This window comes from Coregonus clupeaformis, chromosome 10, assembly GCF_020615455.1.
Source record: "Coregonus clupeaformis isolate EN_2021a chromosome 10, ASM2061545v1, whole genome shotgun sequence".
NCBI classification, from domain to species: domain Eukaryota; kingdom Metazoa; phylum Chordata; class Actinopteri; order Salmoniformes; family Salmonidae; genus Coregonus; species Coregonus clupeaformis.
This window is the reverse complement of record NC_059201.1, coordinates 29981066-30000468: the sequence shown is the minus strand read 5'-3', so window position 1 is coordinate 30000468 and position 19403 is coordinate 29981066. Positions and strand designations below refer to the sequence as shown.

Genomic DNA, 19403 nt, shown 5'->3' with positions numbered 1-19403 from the left:
TCCCTCCATCAATCAAGACAGTAAAATTCTCTCACGGCCCCTCTGCCCCAGGCAACCACCTAAGTACTCCAGATCAATTCATAAATCTTTATCAATGCATTTGAAACTATGATGCAATTTGAATACACATGAAAGCCTCAGCAAACAAAATACAATCAAAAATGTCCACATTCAGGCTGGTCAACCCATCGGACCCTCCTGTGGATTCTCTCTATCCCTGCCTAGACCCCATGTCCCTAAGCATCCACGAAATAAACAAAAACATCTGAGATCCCCACATGTACCCAATAACAGCAAATATCATTCTACAAAAATTAATACAGAAAGAATATGACACAAATTATGTATTACACATGCAAATATGTCTATATATCATTGCAGACACTGGAATGTAGTCCACTACACTTCATCTCCTCAGCAGTGTCGACTTCCAATGCATCGTTGATGATGGAATCGGAACATTTCCACACCTTCCTTGTTCCACCTCCTCCAGTCCATTCATATTGTCCTTTCATAGTGTCCATGTTTGAGTATTTGAATCCCCTCTACACATTCCCCCATATGCTTCTGGAAGAAAAGAAAAGACCAAACAGTATCTTTTGCAAAACAACACATTCAAATTAAAACATCAATATCAACTAAAAATATAAAAATGATATATAAAATGAATCACATTCTATTTCCCCCCTTTGATTCATAACAAAATACTAAAATCACACTAACATTTAAAAACATTTGAAAAACAATCGGATAATCAAAATTGATATCTATCTATCAATACTCCTTTGAGTCTTGACAGAAGGTTAAACCCTCTTATCGTTTCATTTGCAAAACCCTTCAAATTATAGGTAATATTATCAATATGATCTGCCAAAAATGTTACACCATACCATGGAAAAAGTCCCAGTCCCCACTTCTCTCCTATACTTATCCTCCAATGGTAGGCTTCCAGACTATGAAATTCCTCTCTTTACTAAATTAAACCTCAAAAGTTACATTATATTTCTCATTACTAACCTTATGTTCCTGCTTACCCCAAAGTCATCATATAATCATCACCATCTGATATTCCCCTAAACATCCCCTTTCCATCATATGTTTTATTAGAACAAAAACAGCTTTGAGCCCTCACTGGTTTCACCTCCAATGCTTCAGGAGTCGCTGTTAACTGATTTTCCTTCCCATCTAACAAATTCACATAGGGTAATTCATCTAACCAAGAACACTTAAACCTAGGCCTAAACAAATGTTTCGACAACGACATTATTGTATCTGTTAATGATTGTTGCTGATACAACAGCCATGATAAAGCATAAGATTGACACGTACTTGATAAAGGTTTAGCAACCGTCTCTAAAATAGAACCCCATGTGCCTGGTGCTGGAATTCTCAACAGACATGGACCCTCAAGATTCATCACTGATCTTACAGAATGAGTTAACTGCTGGAACCAAAGATTCCTACCTGCCCATCCATCTTTAATTTGCAAAACAGAAGAATCAAATCCATATGCCTTCCATGTGGTCCTCTGTAGCTCAACTGGTAGAGCACGGCGCTTGTAACGTCAAGGTAGTGGGTTCGATCCCCGGGACCACCCATACACAAAAAAAAAAATGTATGCACGCATGACTGTAAGTCGCTTTGGATAAAAGCGTCTGCTAAATGGCATATTATTATTATATTATTATTATTTAGTTTCTCTCTTCCCTAACGAGCGGTATTGATCAGATATATCTTCTTGTCTTCCATTAAAATCAAAGAACTCATCCTGTACCTCCATGATAGTATCCTGCACTATTTCAGATGAATCTGCATCATTCTCTACTACCATCTTCTCTCCTATCTCAACACTATCCTTACTACCATTGACAGCACTCTCCATCCGTATCATAAACTCCTGAGTCACTCTTGCTACATCCTTTAGTTTCAGAAAAGTTGTTGTTGGTGTCTGTGTCATATTTCCTACATTTGTTATTGCCGTCGTACCATTAATCTATTTCAAAGTTACTGTTAAAATAGTTGCTTTAGTTGATGTATTAACACTCTTAACTATTTCCAGTGGGAAAGTTACAGATATCCTCTGTGTAGTATTTACTGTTGGAGTGGCTACTGTAATATACTTCTCCTGAACTCCTTTGGTGACTGTGGAAGCTTCAACAGACCTCAAATCTTCCATCATAAGCGTCACCTTACGAGTTACATAGCCTTTTAACCAATAATTCTTAGCCGGAACAAACTTTAATGCTTGCACTAAATAAGTACACATATATTCTCCCTGATCTTTCCATGTAACATTCCGCAAAATAAGTGAGCAATCACTCATAACCCTCTTCCACTTCGTATCGTTGTACAAAATATACTTCCTTTGACTAGGTGAAACAGCTTCTACTTCCGGTCCTGATAACAACACTTCTTCTCCATAATTATCTCTCCATGTGGGAGGAACGTCACCACCCCCACTCCATCTCTCACATCTACAAGGAAGATGAGCTGTATCACCCATCCTAACCCTAATGACAGTCTTTTCCTCTAAAATTGGTGCTGGAGCGATTGGCTCCCTTGTAATCAAATGTGATACATTTATAGCTTTAATAACTGTCAATGTTGAAAGAGTTGAATTGCTTCTCACTGTTGTTATAATAGGCTGAAGTGTTGATGTCATTGTCGTTGTTTCATCTCATTCATTTTCCCCCTGAACTCTAAATTTCCCTTCACCACTGTTCTCTCTCTCTTACTACTAACATTGAAGCTTAGCTGACTGTCCTAGAGTTCCTTCAACCCTAGTTTTCCTAACTTTTTAATCTGACTTTTCTCCTAACTTTTTCAAAAACCATTTCACTGATTTATCCACAAATTCCTTTCCCACTAATTTTAGGATGTGTGATCGGGTAGTCCCCACCTGCTTATGACTTCTTTACACACAGACTTGGCAAACGACTGAGCATCTTTTAGCTTAATTTGACATTTTATTCACCTCTTGGTGTAGGAATGTAACCAAGAATAACAGTCACACCCTGTAAACATTATTTTTCAGACAGATTGTCCTCCTTCCTATGATATAGTCAATCTTTTCAAGCAAATATGATTCCCAAAAACCATACTCTTTTATAATCTTTCTCCTAACCTTAGCCTTCTTTAAAAAATCTTCACTGAGATTTCCAATCCAGAATACTAAAGACAAATCCATTTCTGTCATCATCAACAATTGGTAAACCTTCTCCTTTGGCACTTCTACCAGACAGCCGTCTGGTGTACATCTTATTGTACAGTTCAACTTACACAATGCATCTCTTCCCAACAATGCAATAGGTTTATGTTCTGATACCAGTATGGGTATTGTAATTTTTTGATTTTTATAGCAGAGCTCAAATGTTTTCGTAAGAGGAATCAACTGTTTTACTCTCTCGAATCCCTATCCTAATTAGTTGATTTTACATAGTGAGATGTGTAACCTCTTCAGGCTGAACACAGATAAAAGCAGTTCCGCTATCCATCATCACTTCCAATGTTCGGTTGTTTATTTTCACCTCAATTGTTGGATCTTTTTCCGGTCCTGATGCTACCAGCTGACACCCCCCTTTCGGATCTTCTGGGCACCCCTAGAATCCTTGCTCCTTGCACCTATAGGGGTTCACCTGTCCTCCAGATGATCTTCACTTGCTCCTGTATCTTCCTCTGAAATTCTTTCTTTCCAGAAACTATCTATGGATATGAAACAACTTGTACCACTAGTTGTGGCTGGTACAATTGCATTTGACCTTGTTCAGTTGAAGCTGTGGCAGTGATTGTTGATTTGGTGCACACTGATTCTTCATAACCAAAGCTTTTCTTCTCCTTCTTATTCTCCCCCCAGTTGTATTTCATCAAGTTCTGAGAGTTTCTTGGTCCTGTTCTTTCTGGTTGTGTTCCTTTTTCCTGTACAGATCCACTTGATGGGCTATATGATCTGTATAGACGCCTTTTGTCATGCTTCCAAGTCCAACCACCTCTGCCAGTTTGCTCCTTACTGGTGAGGGCAGTCCCATCTGCAGTTTAGCTCTCAAAATTGACTGCTCAATTTGACTCACATCTGGATCATTTCCAGTAATATTTCTCCACACTTGATGGACTCTTGACACATAGGCTCTCGGATTTTCTTGTTGTCCTAGTCGGTCAATCAGAATGTTATCAGGATGCACATTTGTTGGAAACGTATCTTTCAGTGCTCTCCACAGACGATTCCTACTTGCAGCCAACAATTCAGGATCATTCACTGCAGTCCCCACATATCTATTGAGTCCCGCTCTCTGAAATATTTCTTCCATATCTGGAATCCCAAGGAGATTAGCCAAAAGTCTCTTAATGTCTCCTATGGCTGACTGTGTTCCCACCGTAATTTCTTCCAATTTTTAAATCCAAGGATAGGCTCCATCTTGAAGAGTAGGCAGCTTCTCAAGTATATCTGACATATCGGTATTTTGCAAAGGCTTATATTCTAGGTTGTCCTCGAAATATCATCTTCTTACTGGTGCCCTCTTTCCTTTGCCTCAATGTATACTTTTTCTCCAATTCTTGGGATCCTTTTCTCAGCAGTTTTTTCTCCTCTTCTGTATCTTCAGCTTCTTGAGTTGTTGTTCCAGTTCTCTTACTTCTTCTAAATTATTCGCTTTATCCAGGCATGATACGCATCGGTCTATATCTCGTTCTATTTCTTCTGTGCTAGTCATTGTAGGATAAAATCCTCTTGAATATGAAGCACCTTTAATCTCCAAATCTTCATCGCTGTCTCCATCTTTACTTTCATCAGAACTCGAATCTCTTGTATTCTTCTTCTTCAAACATCCATCACCCCTTCTTTCCGCTCTGGCCAACCTCCGTCTGATCACAGGGTCATATCCACCCATGATCTCTTCTGAATCACTCTGATCATCATCATCATCATCTTGTTCATCTTCAAGTTCTATCTTCCTTAACCTCACTCCACTCTTAGTTTCCAGACATCTCGGTTTTTTCTTACTTTTGGAGTTTGGATTAATTTTTATGGTCGTGTCTGCTTGTCCTCTCTCTATTATTCAATCACTTTCATCATGTTGATGACGTCAGGGTTAAGAGTCCCTTCCACTGGCCATGGTTGTTCAATGTCAGGCCAACGTTTATTCCATTTTCCAGATAACCTTGCAATACCATTAACTAGAGGATTACTATTTTCAACTATATCAACAGGTGTAATTACTTTCATAGTTTTGATGTCCTTTTTCCCCATTGTAACAACTATTTTATAGTCCTTTATTGTGAATTATTTTATTATTTTAGACTATAGCTTATAGTTTCCTCCCTATTTTTTTTCTCCCTAAATTAATTAATTAATTTATTCATAAATTTACTTATTTATTCATTTTATTTTATTTTACCAAATTATTGATTAGTGGCAATCTTACCACATCCAATCAGGAAAGTAAATGAAAGTAGTCAACTTCAGAGCAATCCAAAAAAGAAAAGACCTATAATCCAGCAACACTACAGTACTCACAAACCAATTGCTTAATAAGCACCCAATTACCTTAATTTTACAGAATAATGTCAGTACTCGATTCCCAACACAACTCTAATTAAACCAACTTATTCACAAAAACTCCAATATGCAATTACATCAATTGATCAGTCTGTTGCTAGGCACACAAAATATCCTGTATGGGAAGGTACGTTTTGTAAATAGAACAGTACTGGCCTTAGTTTGACTTGATCCATTGCAGCAGACTCTGTCGCAGCACACCCTGTCGCGTGATGTACACGTCAGCACTTCCGCTCTCTCTCTGTCTCCTCCCTCTCGTCTCTCATATGACAGAATAACAAAGAACAGACAAGAATTTAGTATTTTATGCACACAGAGTTATTTCAACCATTCAATATTCCTCCGTTCACATTCGCGCTAAGAAATAAGCAAACAACTTAACTCAGGAATATTATAAATAGCTCAATAACATTTTATTTTATTTATTTTTAATCCGTCGACATATCTCTAGTTTATCAATTCAATAGGTCTCAAGAAAACAGTTTAATCTTCAAACAACAGCCGATTTAACAACCAGAATACACTATTAGTCTCTAAATCTTCTCTCTCTTTGTCTGCATCTCCCAGCCGCTCAGTGTAGGGGAGTGGCATATTTTCCCTACGTAACTCTAAAGTCTCTCCAAGCTATACAACAGAAAGTAGACAGTCCCGCTGTACTTCCTCTCTTTTACCCCCCATAGACAAACAATAACACTTAACAGAGCTCACAAACCATAGAACACAAATCCTACTCTATTCTACACAAACATACATACAGTTTAAGAGGCTTAATTCCATTCCTATGGACCCCTAAGGTAGCATATAGCATGTTACCTCCATTGCGCCGTATAATTCCTTTGTTCCTAAATTTAGGCTACCACGAGGTCCGCGGAAATTCAATGAGCGGTCACATCAATCATATAAACGTCAACCACATGTTGAGAGGTAACTTGCAACCGAATATATATATATATATATATATATATATATATATATATATATATATATATATATATATATATATATATATATACCACAGCCTCAAGTCCCTGGACTCACCTAAATACACCTAACGTGTTTTTAGGATTTTCGGCCCATCCTAATGATCGCCTCCTGAGAGGGCTTCCCATAGATTCGCAATGGTCCTAATTTGTATACATTTACCTTGGCCTTATTCCTTTCAATCTATTCTTCTTGAATTTTATTCAAGCAAAATATCCCTATAGACACTCCCCCCTTTTTGCGTTGTTTACCAGCGCAAACAAATTTAGAACGGACTCCTATCCCACAGCAAATAACACACGCAAGTTCTTAACGGTGCATTCATTCAACGCACAGACACACGAACTGACCAGTTGCCCAAAGTAGTGAGAAAACTCACCCTTATCTGCCGGACTCCGGAGCGAAAGTCAGCTCGGCGCCCATGAATGGAACGCTGAGAAAAAACGCAATTCGTCCAAATCCTCGTCGCCATTTCTGTTGTTTATAAAGAATAATGCTAATCTTTGCTGTGAGACCAAGGAGTCCACTTACACTGTACTTTGATTATAAAGTTTTATTTATATCACAAGATTTCAGCATAAGTTTACAGATGTCTGCAGGCATCTGGAGAACAGCGACCCAAAATAATATGTTTGTTCTGATCTCCTTTGTCTCAACCAAGTATTTATAATCTTTACCATGATGTGGGTGGTTTCCCATACAGACCAATCACCTGTCTCCACACAACATACTTCCTCTGTTCTATGGGGTGTCCCCACAAAACTGCTCCCCAGATGCTCCCTCCAAGCTGAATAAACATCCTCTCAGATACCATTTGAAAACGTTAGCAAAGTCATAATTCCTCAGATACTACACCATCAACCTCTTGTGTCTCAGAGGTAGCTAGCTAGCTCGGTAGGTAGCTAAACAATGGAAGGTGCATAATCCATGGCTACAAAGCTAGCTGACTAGCTAGCTACCTACTCTTCAAGTTAGCTTGACTTGCTAGAAAGTAATAGAAACAAGTTGAGAAAAGAAGTTAGTATAAGAAACATGTTTTATTATCTGCTGAATCAATTTGTTTCTCCTGTCTTGAATGTAGAAGTTATATTTTGCGATCTCCCAAAATAAATGCAATCTCTTTGACAAGAGGTTCAGTCAGTGAATCAAGTAAGGAAAAAGGATTCCATAAGGTAAACCCTTGAGGGAAACACTTAAGATGTTTTATGTAACCGTGCCCAGACCCATAGATATGCTATTACATTTCTAGACTGGCTTTGTCATAAACCCTCAATGTTCCAGAATGGGGTGAAAATGGCAGCCATATTGGTCAGGGAGATATCCAAACCAGTCTAATTGGAATTAATGACAGTGAGGCATAATCCTGATTTTACTTATGCAGGGGAATAAAAGTAAGGCATGTGATATATCAATTGTGTAATATAATTATTGTCAACCTAAAATATTGTCATATAATTATAAATACAATTTATACAGGTTTTATACCAATTTTCTGTATAAATAGCCGGTTTAGTATATGTAAACAGACCAGAAATGTCTCCATTTCTGTTTTCTTGGAAAGCTGTGAGTGCTATTATATGATGCAATATCAGTACTTGTTGCATTTATAACTTGTCTAAGTCCTATCAACAACTGATTTCAGACAGTGTATGGCTGTGGATTGACTGCATTGTTTGAATGGAATGTTGGCATATTGGCAGTTAATTTGAAAAATGTATGGAATCATTCCTCTAAAACTGGTTGGCTAGCTAGTTAACAAACATACAGTGCCGATAAATTCTTCAAATTCATTATTTTACACAATATCTTGTCACAGCACTGGCAAACCATGGTTGACCAACTCCCTGAGCACAACGGCTGACCTTTATGCCTGACCTTTATCCATTTAGACCCTGGTAAATCTAATTTAATCTTATTGACAGGACAGGAGCGTTCTTTACAATCTTTAAACATTCCAGAACAGCTCATTGTTGTGTAAACTTACAGCACAAGTTCACATATGTAAACAGAAAGCACATAAGCATTATTACATAAGGAACTATGAGACATTACAATGTGTAGACTTAGTCAAATATCTACTGTGTGACCAGTTATGGTTGGTAGGTTATTGTTGCCATCCTCAACATGGACGACCACAGTAGTTGAACTAGACAGACTGACAACTTCACCGTGGTCCTTTGCTTCCACCATCACAGTGTATTTTTCTGCAGTCTGTGAGGTTTAGTGAATGATTTGTCCCAAATAAAATGCTTTTAGTTTTTTATATGGTTTGAGAGCTGATTATACAGTAGACTCATAAGGTTGAACTAGACCAAATTGTGTTTTGACCAAACAGACCCCAACTCCTCACAGAGAGAACACAATGAGCACAGGGTTTCATATTATGCCCAGTTAAAGGGATAGTTCACCCAAATTACAAAATGACACATTGGTTTCCCCTGTAAGCAGTCTATGGACAAGTTATGACAGCAATCCATGCATTGGTTTAGTTTCCCTGGCACTGTTTCCACATGATAACATTTTAGCATTTGTGGCACAAATCCCATTCAAGTCATGGGACTGATATAAGCATTTGTCGCGCATCATGTCCAAATCATCCAAAAGTATCTAAAAATTGATTGTGAAGCTCAACAAAGTCACTTATAGATGATTTGAACATGATGCGCGAAAAATGCTAATATCGGTCCCACGACTTGAATGGGATTTGTGCCATAAATGCTAAAAGGTTAGCATTTTAGGCGGGTGCTACACAGAGTGGAAGAGGATAAGTCCAGTGGCTATAAGGCTGGTTCCCAGACTTGCCCTCTACAAGATCATCAGCAGACTCCATCATCATCATCTACCATCCTCTGACCAGCTCCCTTCGCTCAAACCATGAACTGACCCACTCAATCTTTGGAGGATGCAGCATTCAAAGACTTGGCCTCTATTGGTTGACCTGTCCTTATATATTGCTTCTTTGTTTTTTTGCGCTTGAAGTGCTTTGTGATTCTATGAAAAGCGCTATAGAAGTTTAATTCATTATTATTATTATTATTATTATTATTATTATTATTATTATTATTATGTGGAAACAATGCCAGGGAAAGTAAACCAAAGCATGGATTGCTGTCATACCTTGTTCATAGACTGCTTACAGGGTAAGGAAACCAATATGTCATTTTGTAATTTGGGTGAACTATGCCTTTAAGCCTTCAGTAGTAGCCATCACTATTTGTGGGAATATGGAGTTACTGTGACCTGCAGGATGGTTTAAGATAGACATCAGCAATTGGATACACCTCTCCTTTACAAGCTTTTAACTGACCCTAAAGTGTATCATGAAGATCCTGTGGTAATGGGACCTTCCTGAAAGGAGTCAGTAATAGTAAGCCTGTCCTGAACATCATAAATTAACAATGTTATATGTTTACTGTATGTGATTCATAATTTTACATTTACATTTCAGTCTTATTCAGAGTGACTGACAGTAGAGTGCATACATTTTTATATTTTTTCTTTTTTCATAGCAACCATTCACATTTTATAATAATCTGTAGGTTCAACATTGCAGAACAGCATAGATACCCTTTCTAAATTAGAATAGTACGTAGAATACATTAAAGTTCAAGCTTCCATCAATAGTCAGTTTCAAACTCTGATAAAATAAATCCAGAATGTGCAGAGTGTACACTTTGCTAACGGCATATTCAGGTCACCTAAGAAATTACAAGATACCATTTCAGATTATTGAAATGTTTCTAAAGTATAACATGACTGATCCAAAAATCAGTACCATCACTTAAGAGCCCAGTAGAGATGAATATGACTGATGTCATGGTAAAGCCAGACACATCAGTTGGATGACCAGCCTAGGGGAGAGTGTGATGGTATCTGGCAGGTCCTGAGCACCGACAGAGGAAATGCTGCCTTTCATGTAATACACACATTGAGGGGGAGGGCTTATACAATCTGTGTGCGTTCATGTATGAGTGTGTGAGAGAGAGAAAGAGGGGGCCTTTATGAGGAAGTGAGGAGAATATATTGAGAGAACTTTAAGAAATAATTAGGCAACTTGAAGATAAGGTCATACAGTATTTTTGAAGAACCTGCCAATGATTCAAAGTGGAAATTATGGAGTCAAATCCAAAGGTTAAACTTACACTGACACTTCTGAATTATTCAATTTTGTTATTTGTGTAATTAGTCTACTACTGTGCTACTGTCATTTAAAACTGGTGTCTTCATATACCTTTTGGGTAAACAGCCAGATGGCAAAGATCATCGGGGTCATGTTCAGTGGGGCACACTGTAGTAGATGTTTTTACAATTGTTTTACCACAGTGTGCCATGCTAAACATGACCCAGGTAACATTTTTACATGTATTGAAACAGTAACTCCCCTCACTGAGTATACAAAACATTAGGAACATCTGCTCTTTCCATGACATAGACTGACCAGGTGAATCCAGGTGAAAGCTATGATCCCTTATTGATGTCACCTGTTAAATCCACTTAAATCAGTGTAGATCAGGGTTGGGCAACTGGCAGCCCCTCAAATTACTTTTGAGAGTTAGAATAATAGAATACACAAGGTGCAATAAAAAAATTGGTTGTGCATAAGCAGTCACTCAATTAGTCCATGTCAGCTAAACATTTTTAGATTGGTAAATTAGTCTAGCGGCCAGCGATCTAAACTTGTAGTAAGCATGGTCGAATTACTGACCGGGGTAGGGATTTTCTCTACACCCCATGGCAAAATCGGGGGTATGAATGTTGGTACGCAGACCCACGAGCCACTGCGGCCCCTCATGATGAGTTCCGTTTTTTTGTGGCCCCCACCCCATCAAAGTTGCCCATCCCTGGTGTAGATGAAGGGGAGGAGACAGGTTAAAGAAGGATTTTTAAGCCTTGAGACAATTGAGAAATGGATTGTGCGTGTGCCATTCAGAAGGTGAATGGGCAAGACAAAAGTGCCTTTGAACGGGGTATGGTACCAGGCGCACCAGTTTTAATGTGTCAAGAACTGCAATGCTGCTGGGTTTTTTACGCTCAACAGTTTGCCATATGTGTCAAGAATGGTCCACCATCCAAAGGACATCCAGCCAACTTGACACAACAAGCATTGGCGTCAACATGGGCCAGCATCCCTGTGGAACACTTTTCGACACCTTGTAGAATCCATGCCCCAACGAATTGAGGCTGTTCTGAGGGCAAAAGGGGTGCAACTCAATATTAGGAAGGTGTTCCTAATATTTTGTACACTCAGTGTATGATTGTCGTTCGTTAACGTCAACATATTGCAGTTTTTCCATTTCCTGGAAAGTGTATATTTTGGAGATTTCATCTGACAGCCACTATGATAGATTGTCATAACCTTTGGGGATGGATGTATGCTCATGTATGTTCAATAGAGTGGTGAAAGCAGTTGAACTGCATTCCTTATGCGTAGCCTACATTTTTTAGACACCTGTTAGCTCATTTAAAATCTGCCTAAGGTAGTGCCTGTGTGGTGAACAATTACACTAGCATGTCTAGTTGTCTCACGTTTAATGTGTTTATTGGTAAATGTTTTACATTTAGGTTTTGTGTGTAAAAGGAGGTGGAAGTATCACGTCTAACCGGTCCTGGTGGTAGAATGACCTGTGAACAGTGAACAGCTAACCTACAGGCAAGCCCAGGAGCAGGGCTTGTAAATGACTTTGCCCGTCTCATGTCTAGCTTCACAGGGGAGCCACTGGAACAAACACTAAACATACCTTCACAAAACACTGTTTCACACAATACGCACACAAAAAATGTTTGTAGGGAAACAACGTTTTTTTTTTATTATTCTTTATTGTTAAAACAAATAAACCTTCAATTCAGAGAATAAGAGGAGGCTATGAGAAATATATATCAAAATGAAAGCACTATGCACAGTACGTCCTTAGTTATTTTTATTTAATATTTTTTATTTAGCATATGCTCTTATCCAGAGCTACTTACAGTTAGTGCATTCATTATTTATTTTTATCATACTGGCCCCCCGTGGGAATCAAACCCACAACCCTGGCGTTGCAAACGCCATGCTCTACATCCCTGCCGGCCATTCCCTCCCCTACCCTGGACAACTTGTGCGCCGCCCCATGGGTCTCCCGGTCACGGCCGGCTACAACAGAGCCTGGATTCGAACCAGGATCTCTAGTGGCACAGCTAGCACTACGATGCAGTGCCTTAGACCACTGCGCCACTCGGGAAACATAATTGCAGAATTGTGGTAGGTGTTTTGGTATTGGTTCAACGTTTTAGGGAATATAGGAACTAAGGGCCAGATTTACTCAGCAATGCAGTTACTCTCTAAATAATGTTTTGGTGTGTGTAATTGAACATCTGGCCCTGTCTGTGGTACAGTAAAGGATGCTTACATGGTTGCATATTTCACAACTCTATTATGTACATATCCTGGCTGTAGAGGACACACAGAAATGTCCTTCCCCAGATGTCCGTACCACACATCGCCAAACCCTACTAGAATCTCTAATGAGGAAATAAAAAGAAGTATCTTGTGATCTTTTTGCCAGAAGTATATATGGACATAAGCAAGCTTTGAGAAGATTTGGCCTTGTATGTACAGTTCAGACAAAACTAAATGAAGAGTAAAGAAAATGGTGTTGTAAGTGATAGTTGCCAGTCCATGGAACACCTCTGTGTGTGAGTGTCCCGTTTCAGTGATACTTGTCAGCACCAGTACGTCCAAAATGTTAGTGAATATTGGAAGTGAAAGAAGGCCTCTATGAAGAGAAGATGGGCCGATCCTTCTCCTCATCTTTCCCTGGGGGTGATCCCATCAGCAAGAGTGTGTCAACATTCACATCCTCATCATCTGATTGGACTACAGGGGTTTCCCTTCCGTCCTCATTGGTGTTCTGGCTGTTGGTGGAGGAGGTGGAGGACATGCGGGACTTCCCCACACAACCGTCAGTGTTGTGGGGAGAGCGTCCCTGGCTGATGACCTCATTGTTGTTGTTGTTGCCATGAACTACTGTGGGTGAAATGAAAGGGATGTTAGGCCACAGATTCTCATTGCTGCACTCAGTATTGCAGTTAATGTTGCCAGCTAGTATAGGGGAGGGACAAAGCCTTGACTCTCTGCTAAATACTACTCTATCAACACGGGACGGCCTCAGGATGGGAGTTTCCCCTCCACTCACCTTTACCTGGCAGAGGGGAGGCCAGCACCCCCTCATCCCCCCCAGAGCTGAGGAAGACATCCAGGGCCTCCTGGTCAGAGATGTCCATAAGGTCCATCTGCTCCAGCATGTCCACGTTCACCTCCATGGACGAGACGCTGCCAATGGGAGCTAACAACAACACAAGAGACAAACATTATTGTTAATTAGAGGCATTTACTGTATGTCAGCTTCACTTCTCAAAGGAAATGTTTAGCAACATTTAGAAGGGTCGTTCCACCAATTCGGTGCCTTTCGAGTAGTGTAACTTGGTGGTAAGGAAATGTTTTATTTCACCTAATTTTAACATTCTGTCATAAACAGCACATATTCACTTAATGAAAAACATTTTCCCCATCTCAAGAGGTTACATTTTTTTATATACTATAGTAAGTGCCCTCAGGAGACTGAAAGGATTTGGCATGGGTCCTCAGATCCTCAAAATGTTCTACAGCTGCACCATCCTGACTGGTTGCATCACCGCCTGGTATGGCAACTGCTCGGCCTCCGACCGCAAAGCACTACAGAGGGTAGTGCGTACGGCCCAGTACATCACTGGGGCCAAGCTTCCTGCCATCTAGGACCTCTATAGCAGGCGGTGTCAGAGGAAGACCCAAAAAATTGCCAAATACTCCAGCCACCCTAGTCATAGACTGTTCTCTCTGCTACCGCACAGCAAGCGGTACCGGAGCGCCAAGTCTAGATCCAAAACGCTTCTTAACAGCTTCTACCCCCAAGCCATAAGACTCCTGAACAGATAATCAAATGGCTACCTGGACTGTTTGCATTGCCCCCCCCCCCCCTTTTTACGCTGCTGCTACTCTCCTAACCTGTGCCCCCACACATTGACTCTGTACCGGTACCCTGAGTATATAGCCTCGCTACTGTTATTTTACTGCTGCTCTTTAATTATTTGTTATTTTTCTATTTTTATGTGTAGTCTTTTTTTTGGTACTTATCTATGTTTTACTTAACACTTATTTTTCTTAAAACTGCATTGTTGGTTAAGGGCTTGTAAGTAAGCATTTCACTGTTGTACCTGTTGTATTCAGCTCATGTGCCAAATAACATTGATTTGATTTGATAAGTGCCAAATAAAGTTACAGGGTTGACCGTAACAGAGTAGATGACTTCATCTTAAATCAGCCCCAAATACCCTTGTGACAGGTGAAATGGAAGCTTATTGTTTGAAACAGAAAAAAAGTATATTGTTAAAACATTTCTAGCCTTCTATCTATGGGTAACAGGGCTGACGTGTTATGCTCAACCCTCTCAGTTTTCCACCACAAAACACCATAAAATGGCCAAAAGGAGTAGAACAAGCTCACCTGCTTTTACACTATGATTTGACTATGAAAAGTTTTTTTACCTTAAAACGAATCACTAATATCATGAAATAAATAATAATCTTCAGAAATCACTTTGTCAAAGCAACAAAATAACAAGGGCTTTACTATGATGGTGAAAACCTGGAGAAATGTTGGGGTTAAGTGGGTTAGAATCTTCCTAGAAGTCAGAGGACGCATGTCAAAATGCAGAATTTTGGCACTTAAGCAAGTCTTTATTCATATAAAAAATCAGATTTATTGAATTTTCCATGTGGTCTATATTAACGGGCACTTTATTTGATATTACAGGCTTTTTAAAATTCAATATTTGTGCACAATTTCTACTTAAAATATCAAAGGGATACAAAAGAACAACCCAGAAACGTTCACACCGGTGTGTGAGTGAGTGAGTGAGTGAGAGAGAGAGGGTTGTGGAGTTGAATCTAGGGTTAGGGCAATGGCTTGGGTAAGGGTTGAGCTGGGGTATGGACATGAAGCTAAGATTAGGGTTAGGGTACATGTGTGCATACATGTGTGTGATGCCGACTGCACTCACGTCTCTTATAGTCATGAATCTGCAGGTGGGCCGAGGACAGGTAGACATCCACATCGTGCTGAAAGACCTCCTCAAAGAAGCGCTGTCTCTCTCTCAGTTTCAGCTGCTGGGCTGAGTCCATGTCTGGGACTCTCTGAGCATGCTCTGTCTCCGCTGGCACATAGAACAACAGAACATATCAGTCAGAAACTCTAGTCTAACAGGTCTGCAGAATCAACACTTCTCCCCATGTCTGTAACAAACAATAACCAGAAGGGGGCAACAATGAGCCATGGGAACAAGAAATGACAGGAAAAAACCTTTACTGTAATATCAGATTCTGGGGCTGAGCATTTTAGGCTTTTCATATCCTCTTGCAGACTTGGTTTCCTTGGTATCACCAAGTATAGCAGACACTTTTAGCATCATAGAGCATGTCTCTACAACATTTCATACTGATGCCTTACGTTGAAATATGATTGGATGATTGATCATGTAAACCATATCATGCTCTCCTTTGTTCATGAAAAATTAAAATATGAAAATGTATGCACTCACTAACTGTAAAGTCGCTTTGGATAAGAGTGTCTGCTAAATTACTAAAATGTAAATGTAAATGTAAGAATATGCAATTGACAATCCACTGGGATTCAAAACTCCACAGCTCCATGTATTCTGATTCAATCCAGATACAGCGAATGCTTTTACTGTTGCAGGCCCATAACTTACCTGACCAGTGTGGATGGCCAGAGAGATGTAGATCAAAATATACGATATTCACACTTTACCGTAGTGTACTATATTCAATCCCTCCACACCCACCAATTGCTTCGCAAAGGCCAGCTGTCAATTCCCCTACTAGATTAATCTTGTTTAGGATAGAATGCAATCACATTTTCCACCTCATCAGCACCATTGTAATAAAGCAGTGCTGCTAGAGCCAGGGGAGGGGAGAGCACTGAAGTGTAATACACAGGGAGAGAGGAAAGAGAACTGCAGGAACCCAGAATGACCTGAAGAATGCCAGTGTGTTCTGGGCACAGAGTAAACCACCATCCAGTTATCATCACCTTTTTATGGTGGGCTCCCTGAACACATCATGTATACAGATGTCAAAACGTCTTCTTCCACTGTTAACATATAACTCAATCTGTAAACACACTCACTAATGGATTAGCGAAGGAATATGGAATAAGGACTGTGAGATCATAAAGTGATGGGTAGCCTACACACAGCAGACTGACATAGGCTACATTGGGGCTTTCAGCACAGTTCTGTAAGTGTTAAAACCTTAATAGCCCTCTCTCTCGCTCCTCTCACCACATCCAAAAAAAGTGTCTGGGGATTTAGGCATAGTGAGAAGCTACAGGAAGGGATTGTGCTAATTGGATGAGGCTTTTAATCGTGGTCTAAATTGGGAATAATGTAAAGATTATGTGGCCTGTGCTGTGATCACTGATCATGCTCAGACAGTGGTGCTATTAACAGCACAGTAATGAGGCTCTAAGCAGCTGAGGACAGAGAGAGGGATCAGGATAGAAAGAATAATAGGGGAAGAGGAACTAGGCCTCCGACCACAGGCCTGCAAGCTCCAACTGGGTGTTTGATAGTATGGTCACTGTGACAATGTCTTTATTGATGGATTTTTTGCACAAGGAATCGCATAAAGCAATGTTGCTTCTGTTTGGCCCATAATTCTCTAACATTACAGTGACAAATGGTATAATGATAATACCAATGGTGTTCCTGGTTTTCCTTTGTATGCAGAATGATTTAAGTCTGTCTGAAAAGGGCAACAGGTCCCCCCCCCCCCAGTCCAGTCTGCTGTGTCAGCCCCAACCTCCCTGTGGGTCCTGTGGAGCCCTCTGTCTAGTGACAAAAGGAGGCAGGCCTGTCACAGCAACTCCCTGTCTCCCCCAGTCTGACAGCCCTGTCCTGGGGCCGTCTGGGAAGGGGAGGAGAGACAGCAGAGGAGAGGCTTCACCTCACCCCCTGGGCCTGACTGTCTGTCTGACTGCACCACTGGGAATCACTGGGTGTCTGTGGGCAAACATTAAGACACTGATCCATGTGAGGGACAGCCTCTGATACCAGCCCAAGCAAACTCTCAGAACTCCAGAAGCACAAAACCAAAATGACACAGACAAAAATAAAGAGCTGATGAGAAGTCTGCTGCATCCTGCCAAACATTCAATGATTAATGTCTGTTCATAACATTGGTATTCTGTCTGCTCTATGAGTTACACGTTTGCAGTGATGGAATTAGGCTGTGACTGTGCTTCGTCATGGATTCTATTGCCTTCACTCACTGTGATGATTCAGTTGCACTTTCTTTGAACCCACCCTCAAGAAGCCGACTTTACCCACAACATATCAGATCTCATTAGCAATTACAACAGCTCTGTCTATGTACATGATGTAACTCAGTACAATGAGCAACATAATTTCATCCCCCGTCACATCTATTTTCGAACATAACTTGCAGTGGTGTAGGCTAACAGCTATCTGACCAACTAAGCTAAATTGAGGCACGTAATAAGGCCATATAATGACAGAGTGTCACGACTTCCGCCGAGGCTGCCTCTCCTCCTTGTTCGGGCAGGTTTCGGCGTTCGGCGTCACCGGCTTACTAGCTACTGCCAATCCATTTATCATCACTCCATTTGTCTTGTCTTCAATCACACACACCTGGTCCTTATTCCCTCATTAGTCATTGTATAAGTGTTCCCTCTGCTTCCTTGTCTGTGTGGGTGATTGTTTATTGTGGAGGTTAGTGCAGCTCGGTGGAGCTCGTGTATGTTGTATCGACGGGAGTATTTTCCCGTGTGCCTTGTATTTTCCAGTGCGCCTGTTTTGTGCACTGGAGTGTGTTTGACGCATTTCTGCGTAAACCTATATTTTGCGGATTAAAGCCTGTTATTCTGTGATTTACCCTCCTGTGCCTGACTCCAACACCACCTCATCACAGTTCCATGTAGAACCCTTTTCACAGAGGGTTCTACATGGAACCCAAAAGGGTTCTTCTACCGGTACAAAGACGGGGGCCTCACTGCGGTGGCGGTCAGCATTGGCCTTCTGACGACGCACGGCGCGTTGGAGGTGAACGTGGGCAGCATCCCACGTCTCCTCTGCGTGCCAAAACCAGTCATCCACCGCAGGAGCCTCTGTCTGGCTCTGGTGCCACGGTGCCAGAACCGGTTGGTAACCTAGAACACACTGGAAAGGTGTTAGGTTAGTGGAAGAGTGGCAGAGAGAGTTCTGGGCATATTCTGCCCATGGCAAGAACACCGACCACTCCCCCGGCCGGTCCTGGCAGTAGGACCGCAGGAACCTACCCACGTCCTGATTTACCCGTTCTACCTGCCCATTACTCTCGGGGTGGAACCCAGAGGTCAGGCTGACTGAGACCCCCAGAGGTTCCATGAACGCCTTCCAGACCTTGGACGTGAACTGGGGACCTCGGTCAGACACTATATCCTCTGGTACCCCGTAGTGCCGGAAGACGTGTGTAAACAGGGCCTCTGCAGTTTGCAGAGCCGTGGGGAGACCGGGCAGAGGAAGGAGGTGGCAGGCTTTAGAAAAGTGGTCCACAACAACCAGGATGGTGGTGTTACCTTGGGAGAGGGGAAGATCAGTTAGAAAATCAACACTTAGGTGAGACCATGGTCATTGTGGAACTGGTAAAGGTTGTAACTTACCAGCTGGGAGGTGCCTAGGTGCCTTATTCTGGGTGCACACTGAGCAGGAGGAGACATACACCCTCACGTCCTTAGCCAAGGTAGGCCACCAGTATTTTCCGGTCAGGCAGTGCACTGTAC

At 41.0% G+C, this 19403-nt stretch overlaps 1 protein-coding gene across 2 annotated transcripts in view; it reads right to left on the bottom strand.

Annotated features, from left to right (window-relative positions):
• Window positions 1–12676: 12676 nt before the first annotated feature.
• LOC121574983 (dysbindin) overlaps window positions 12677–19403 on the bottom strand; it is a 36709-nt gene continuing 29982 nt past the window's right edge. Inside the window, exons 2-4 of one of the 2 annotated variants that reach the window (XM_041887705.2) lie at window positions 15607–15759; window positions 13711–13854; window positions 12677–13535 (exon numbers count right to left, since the gene is read on the bottom strand). In XM_041887705.2, coding sequence (XP_041743639.1) covers window positions 13285–13535; window positions 13711–13854; window positions 15607–15759 — 548 coding nt within the window. In that variant the 3' untranslated portion in view covers window positions 12677–13284. Of the gene's footprint in view, window positions 13536–13704; window positions 13855–15606; window positions 15760–19403 lie in introns of both variants that reach the window. The other variant, XM_041887704.2, reaches the window with a different exon arrangement.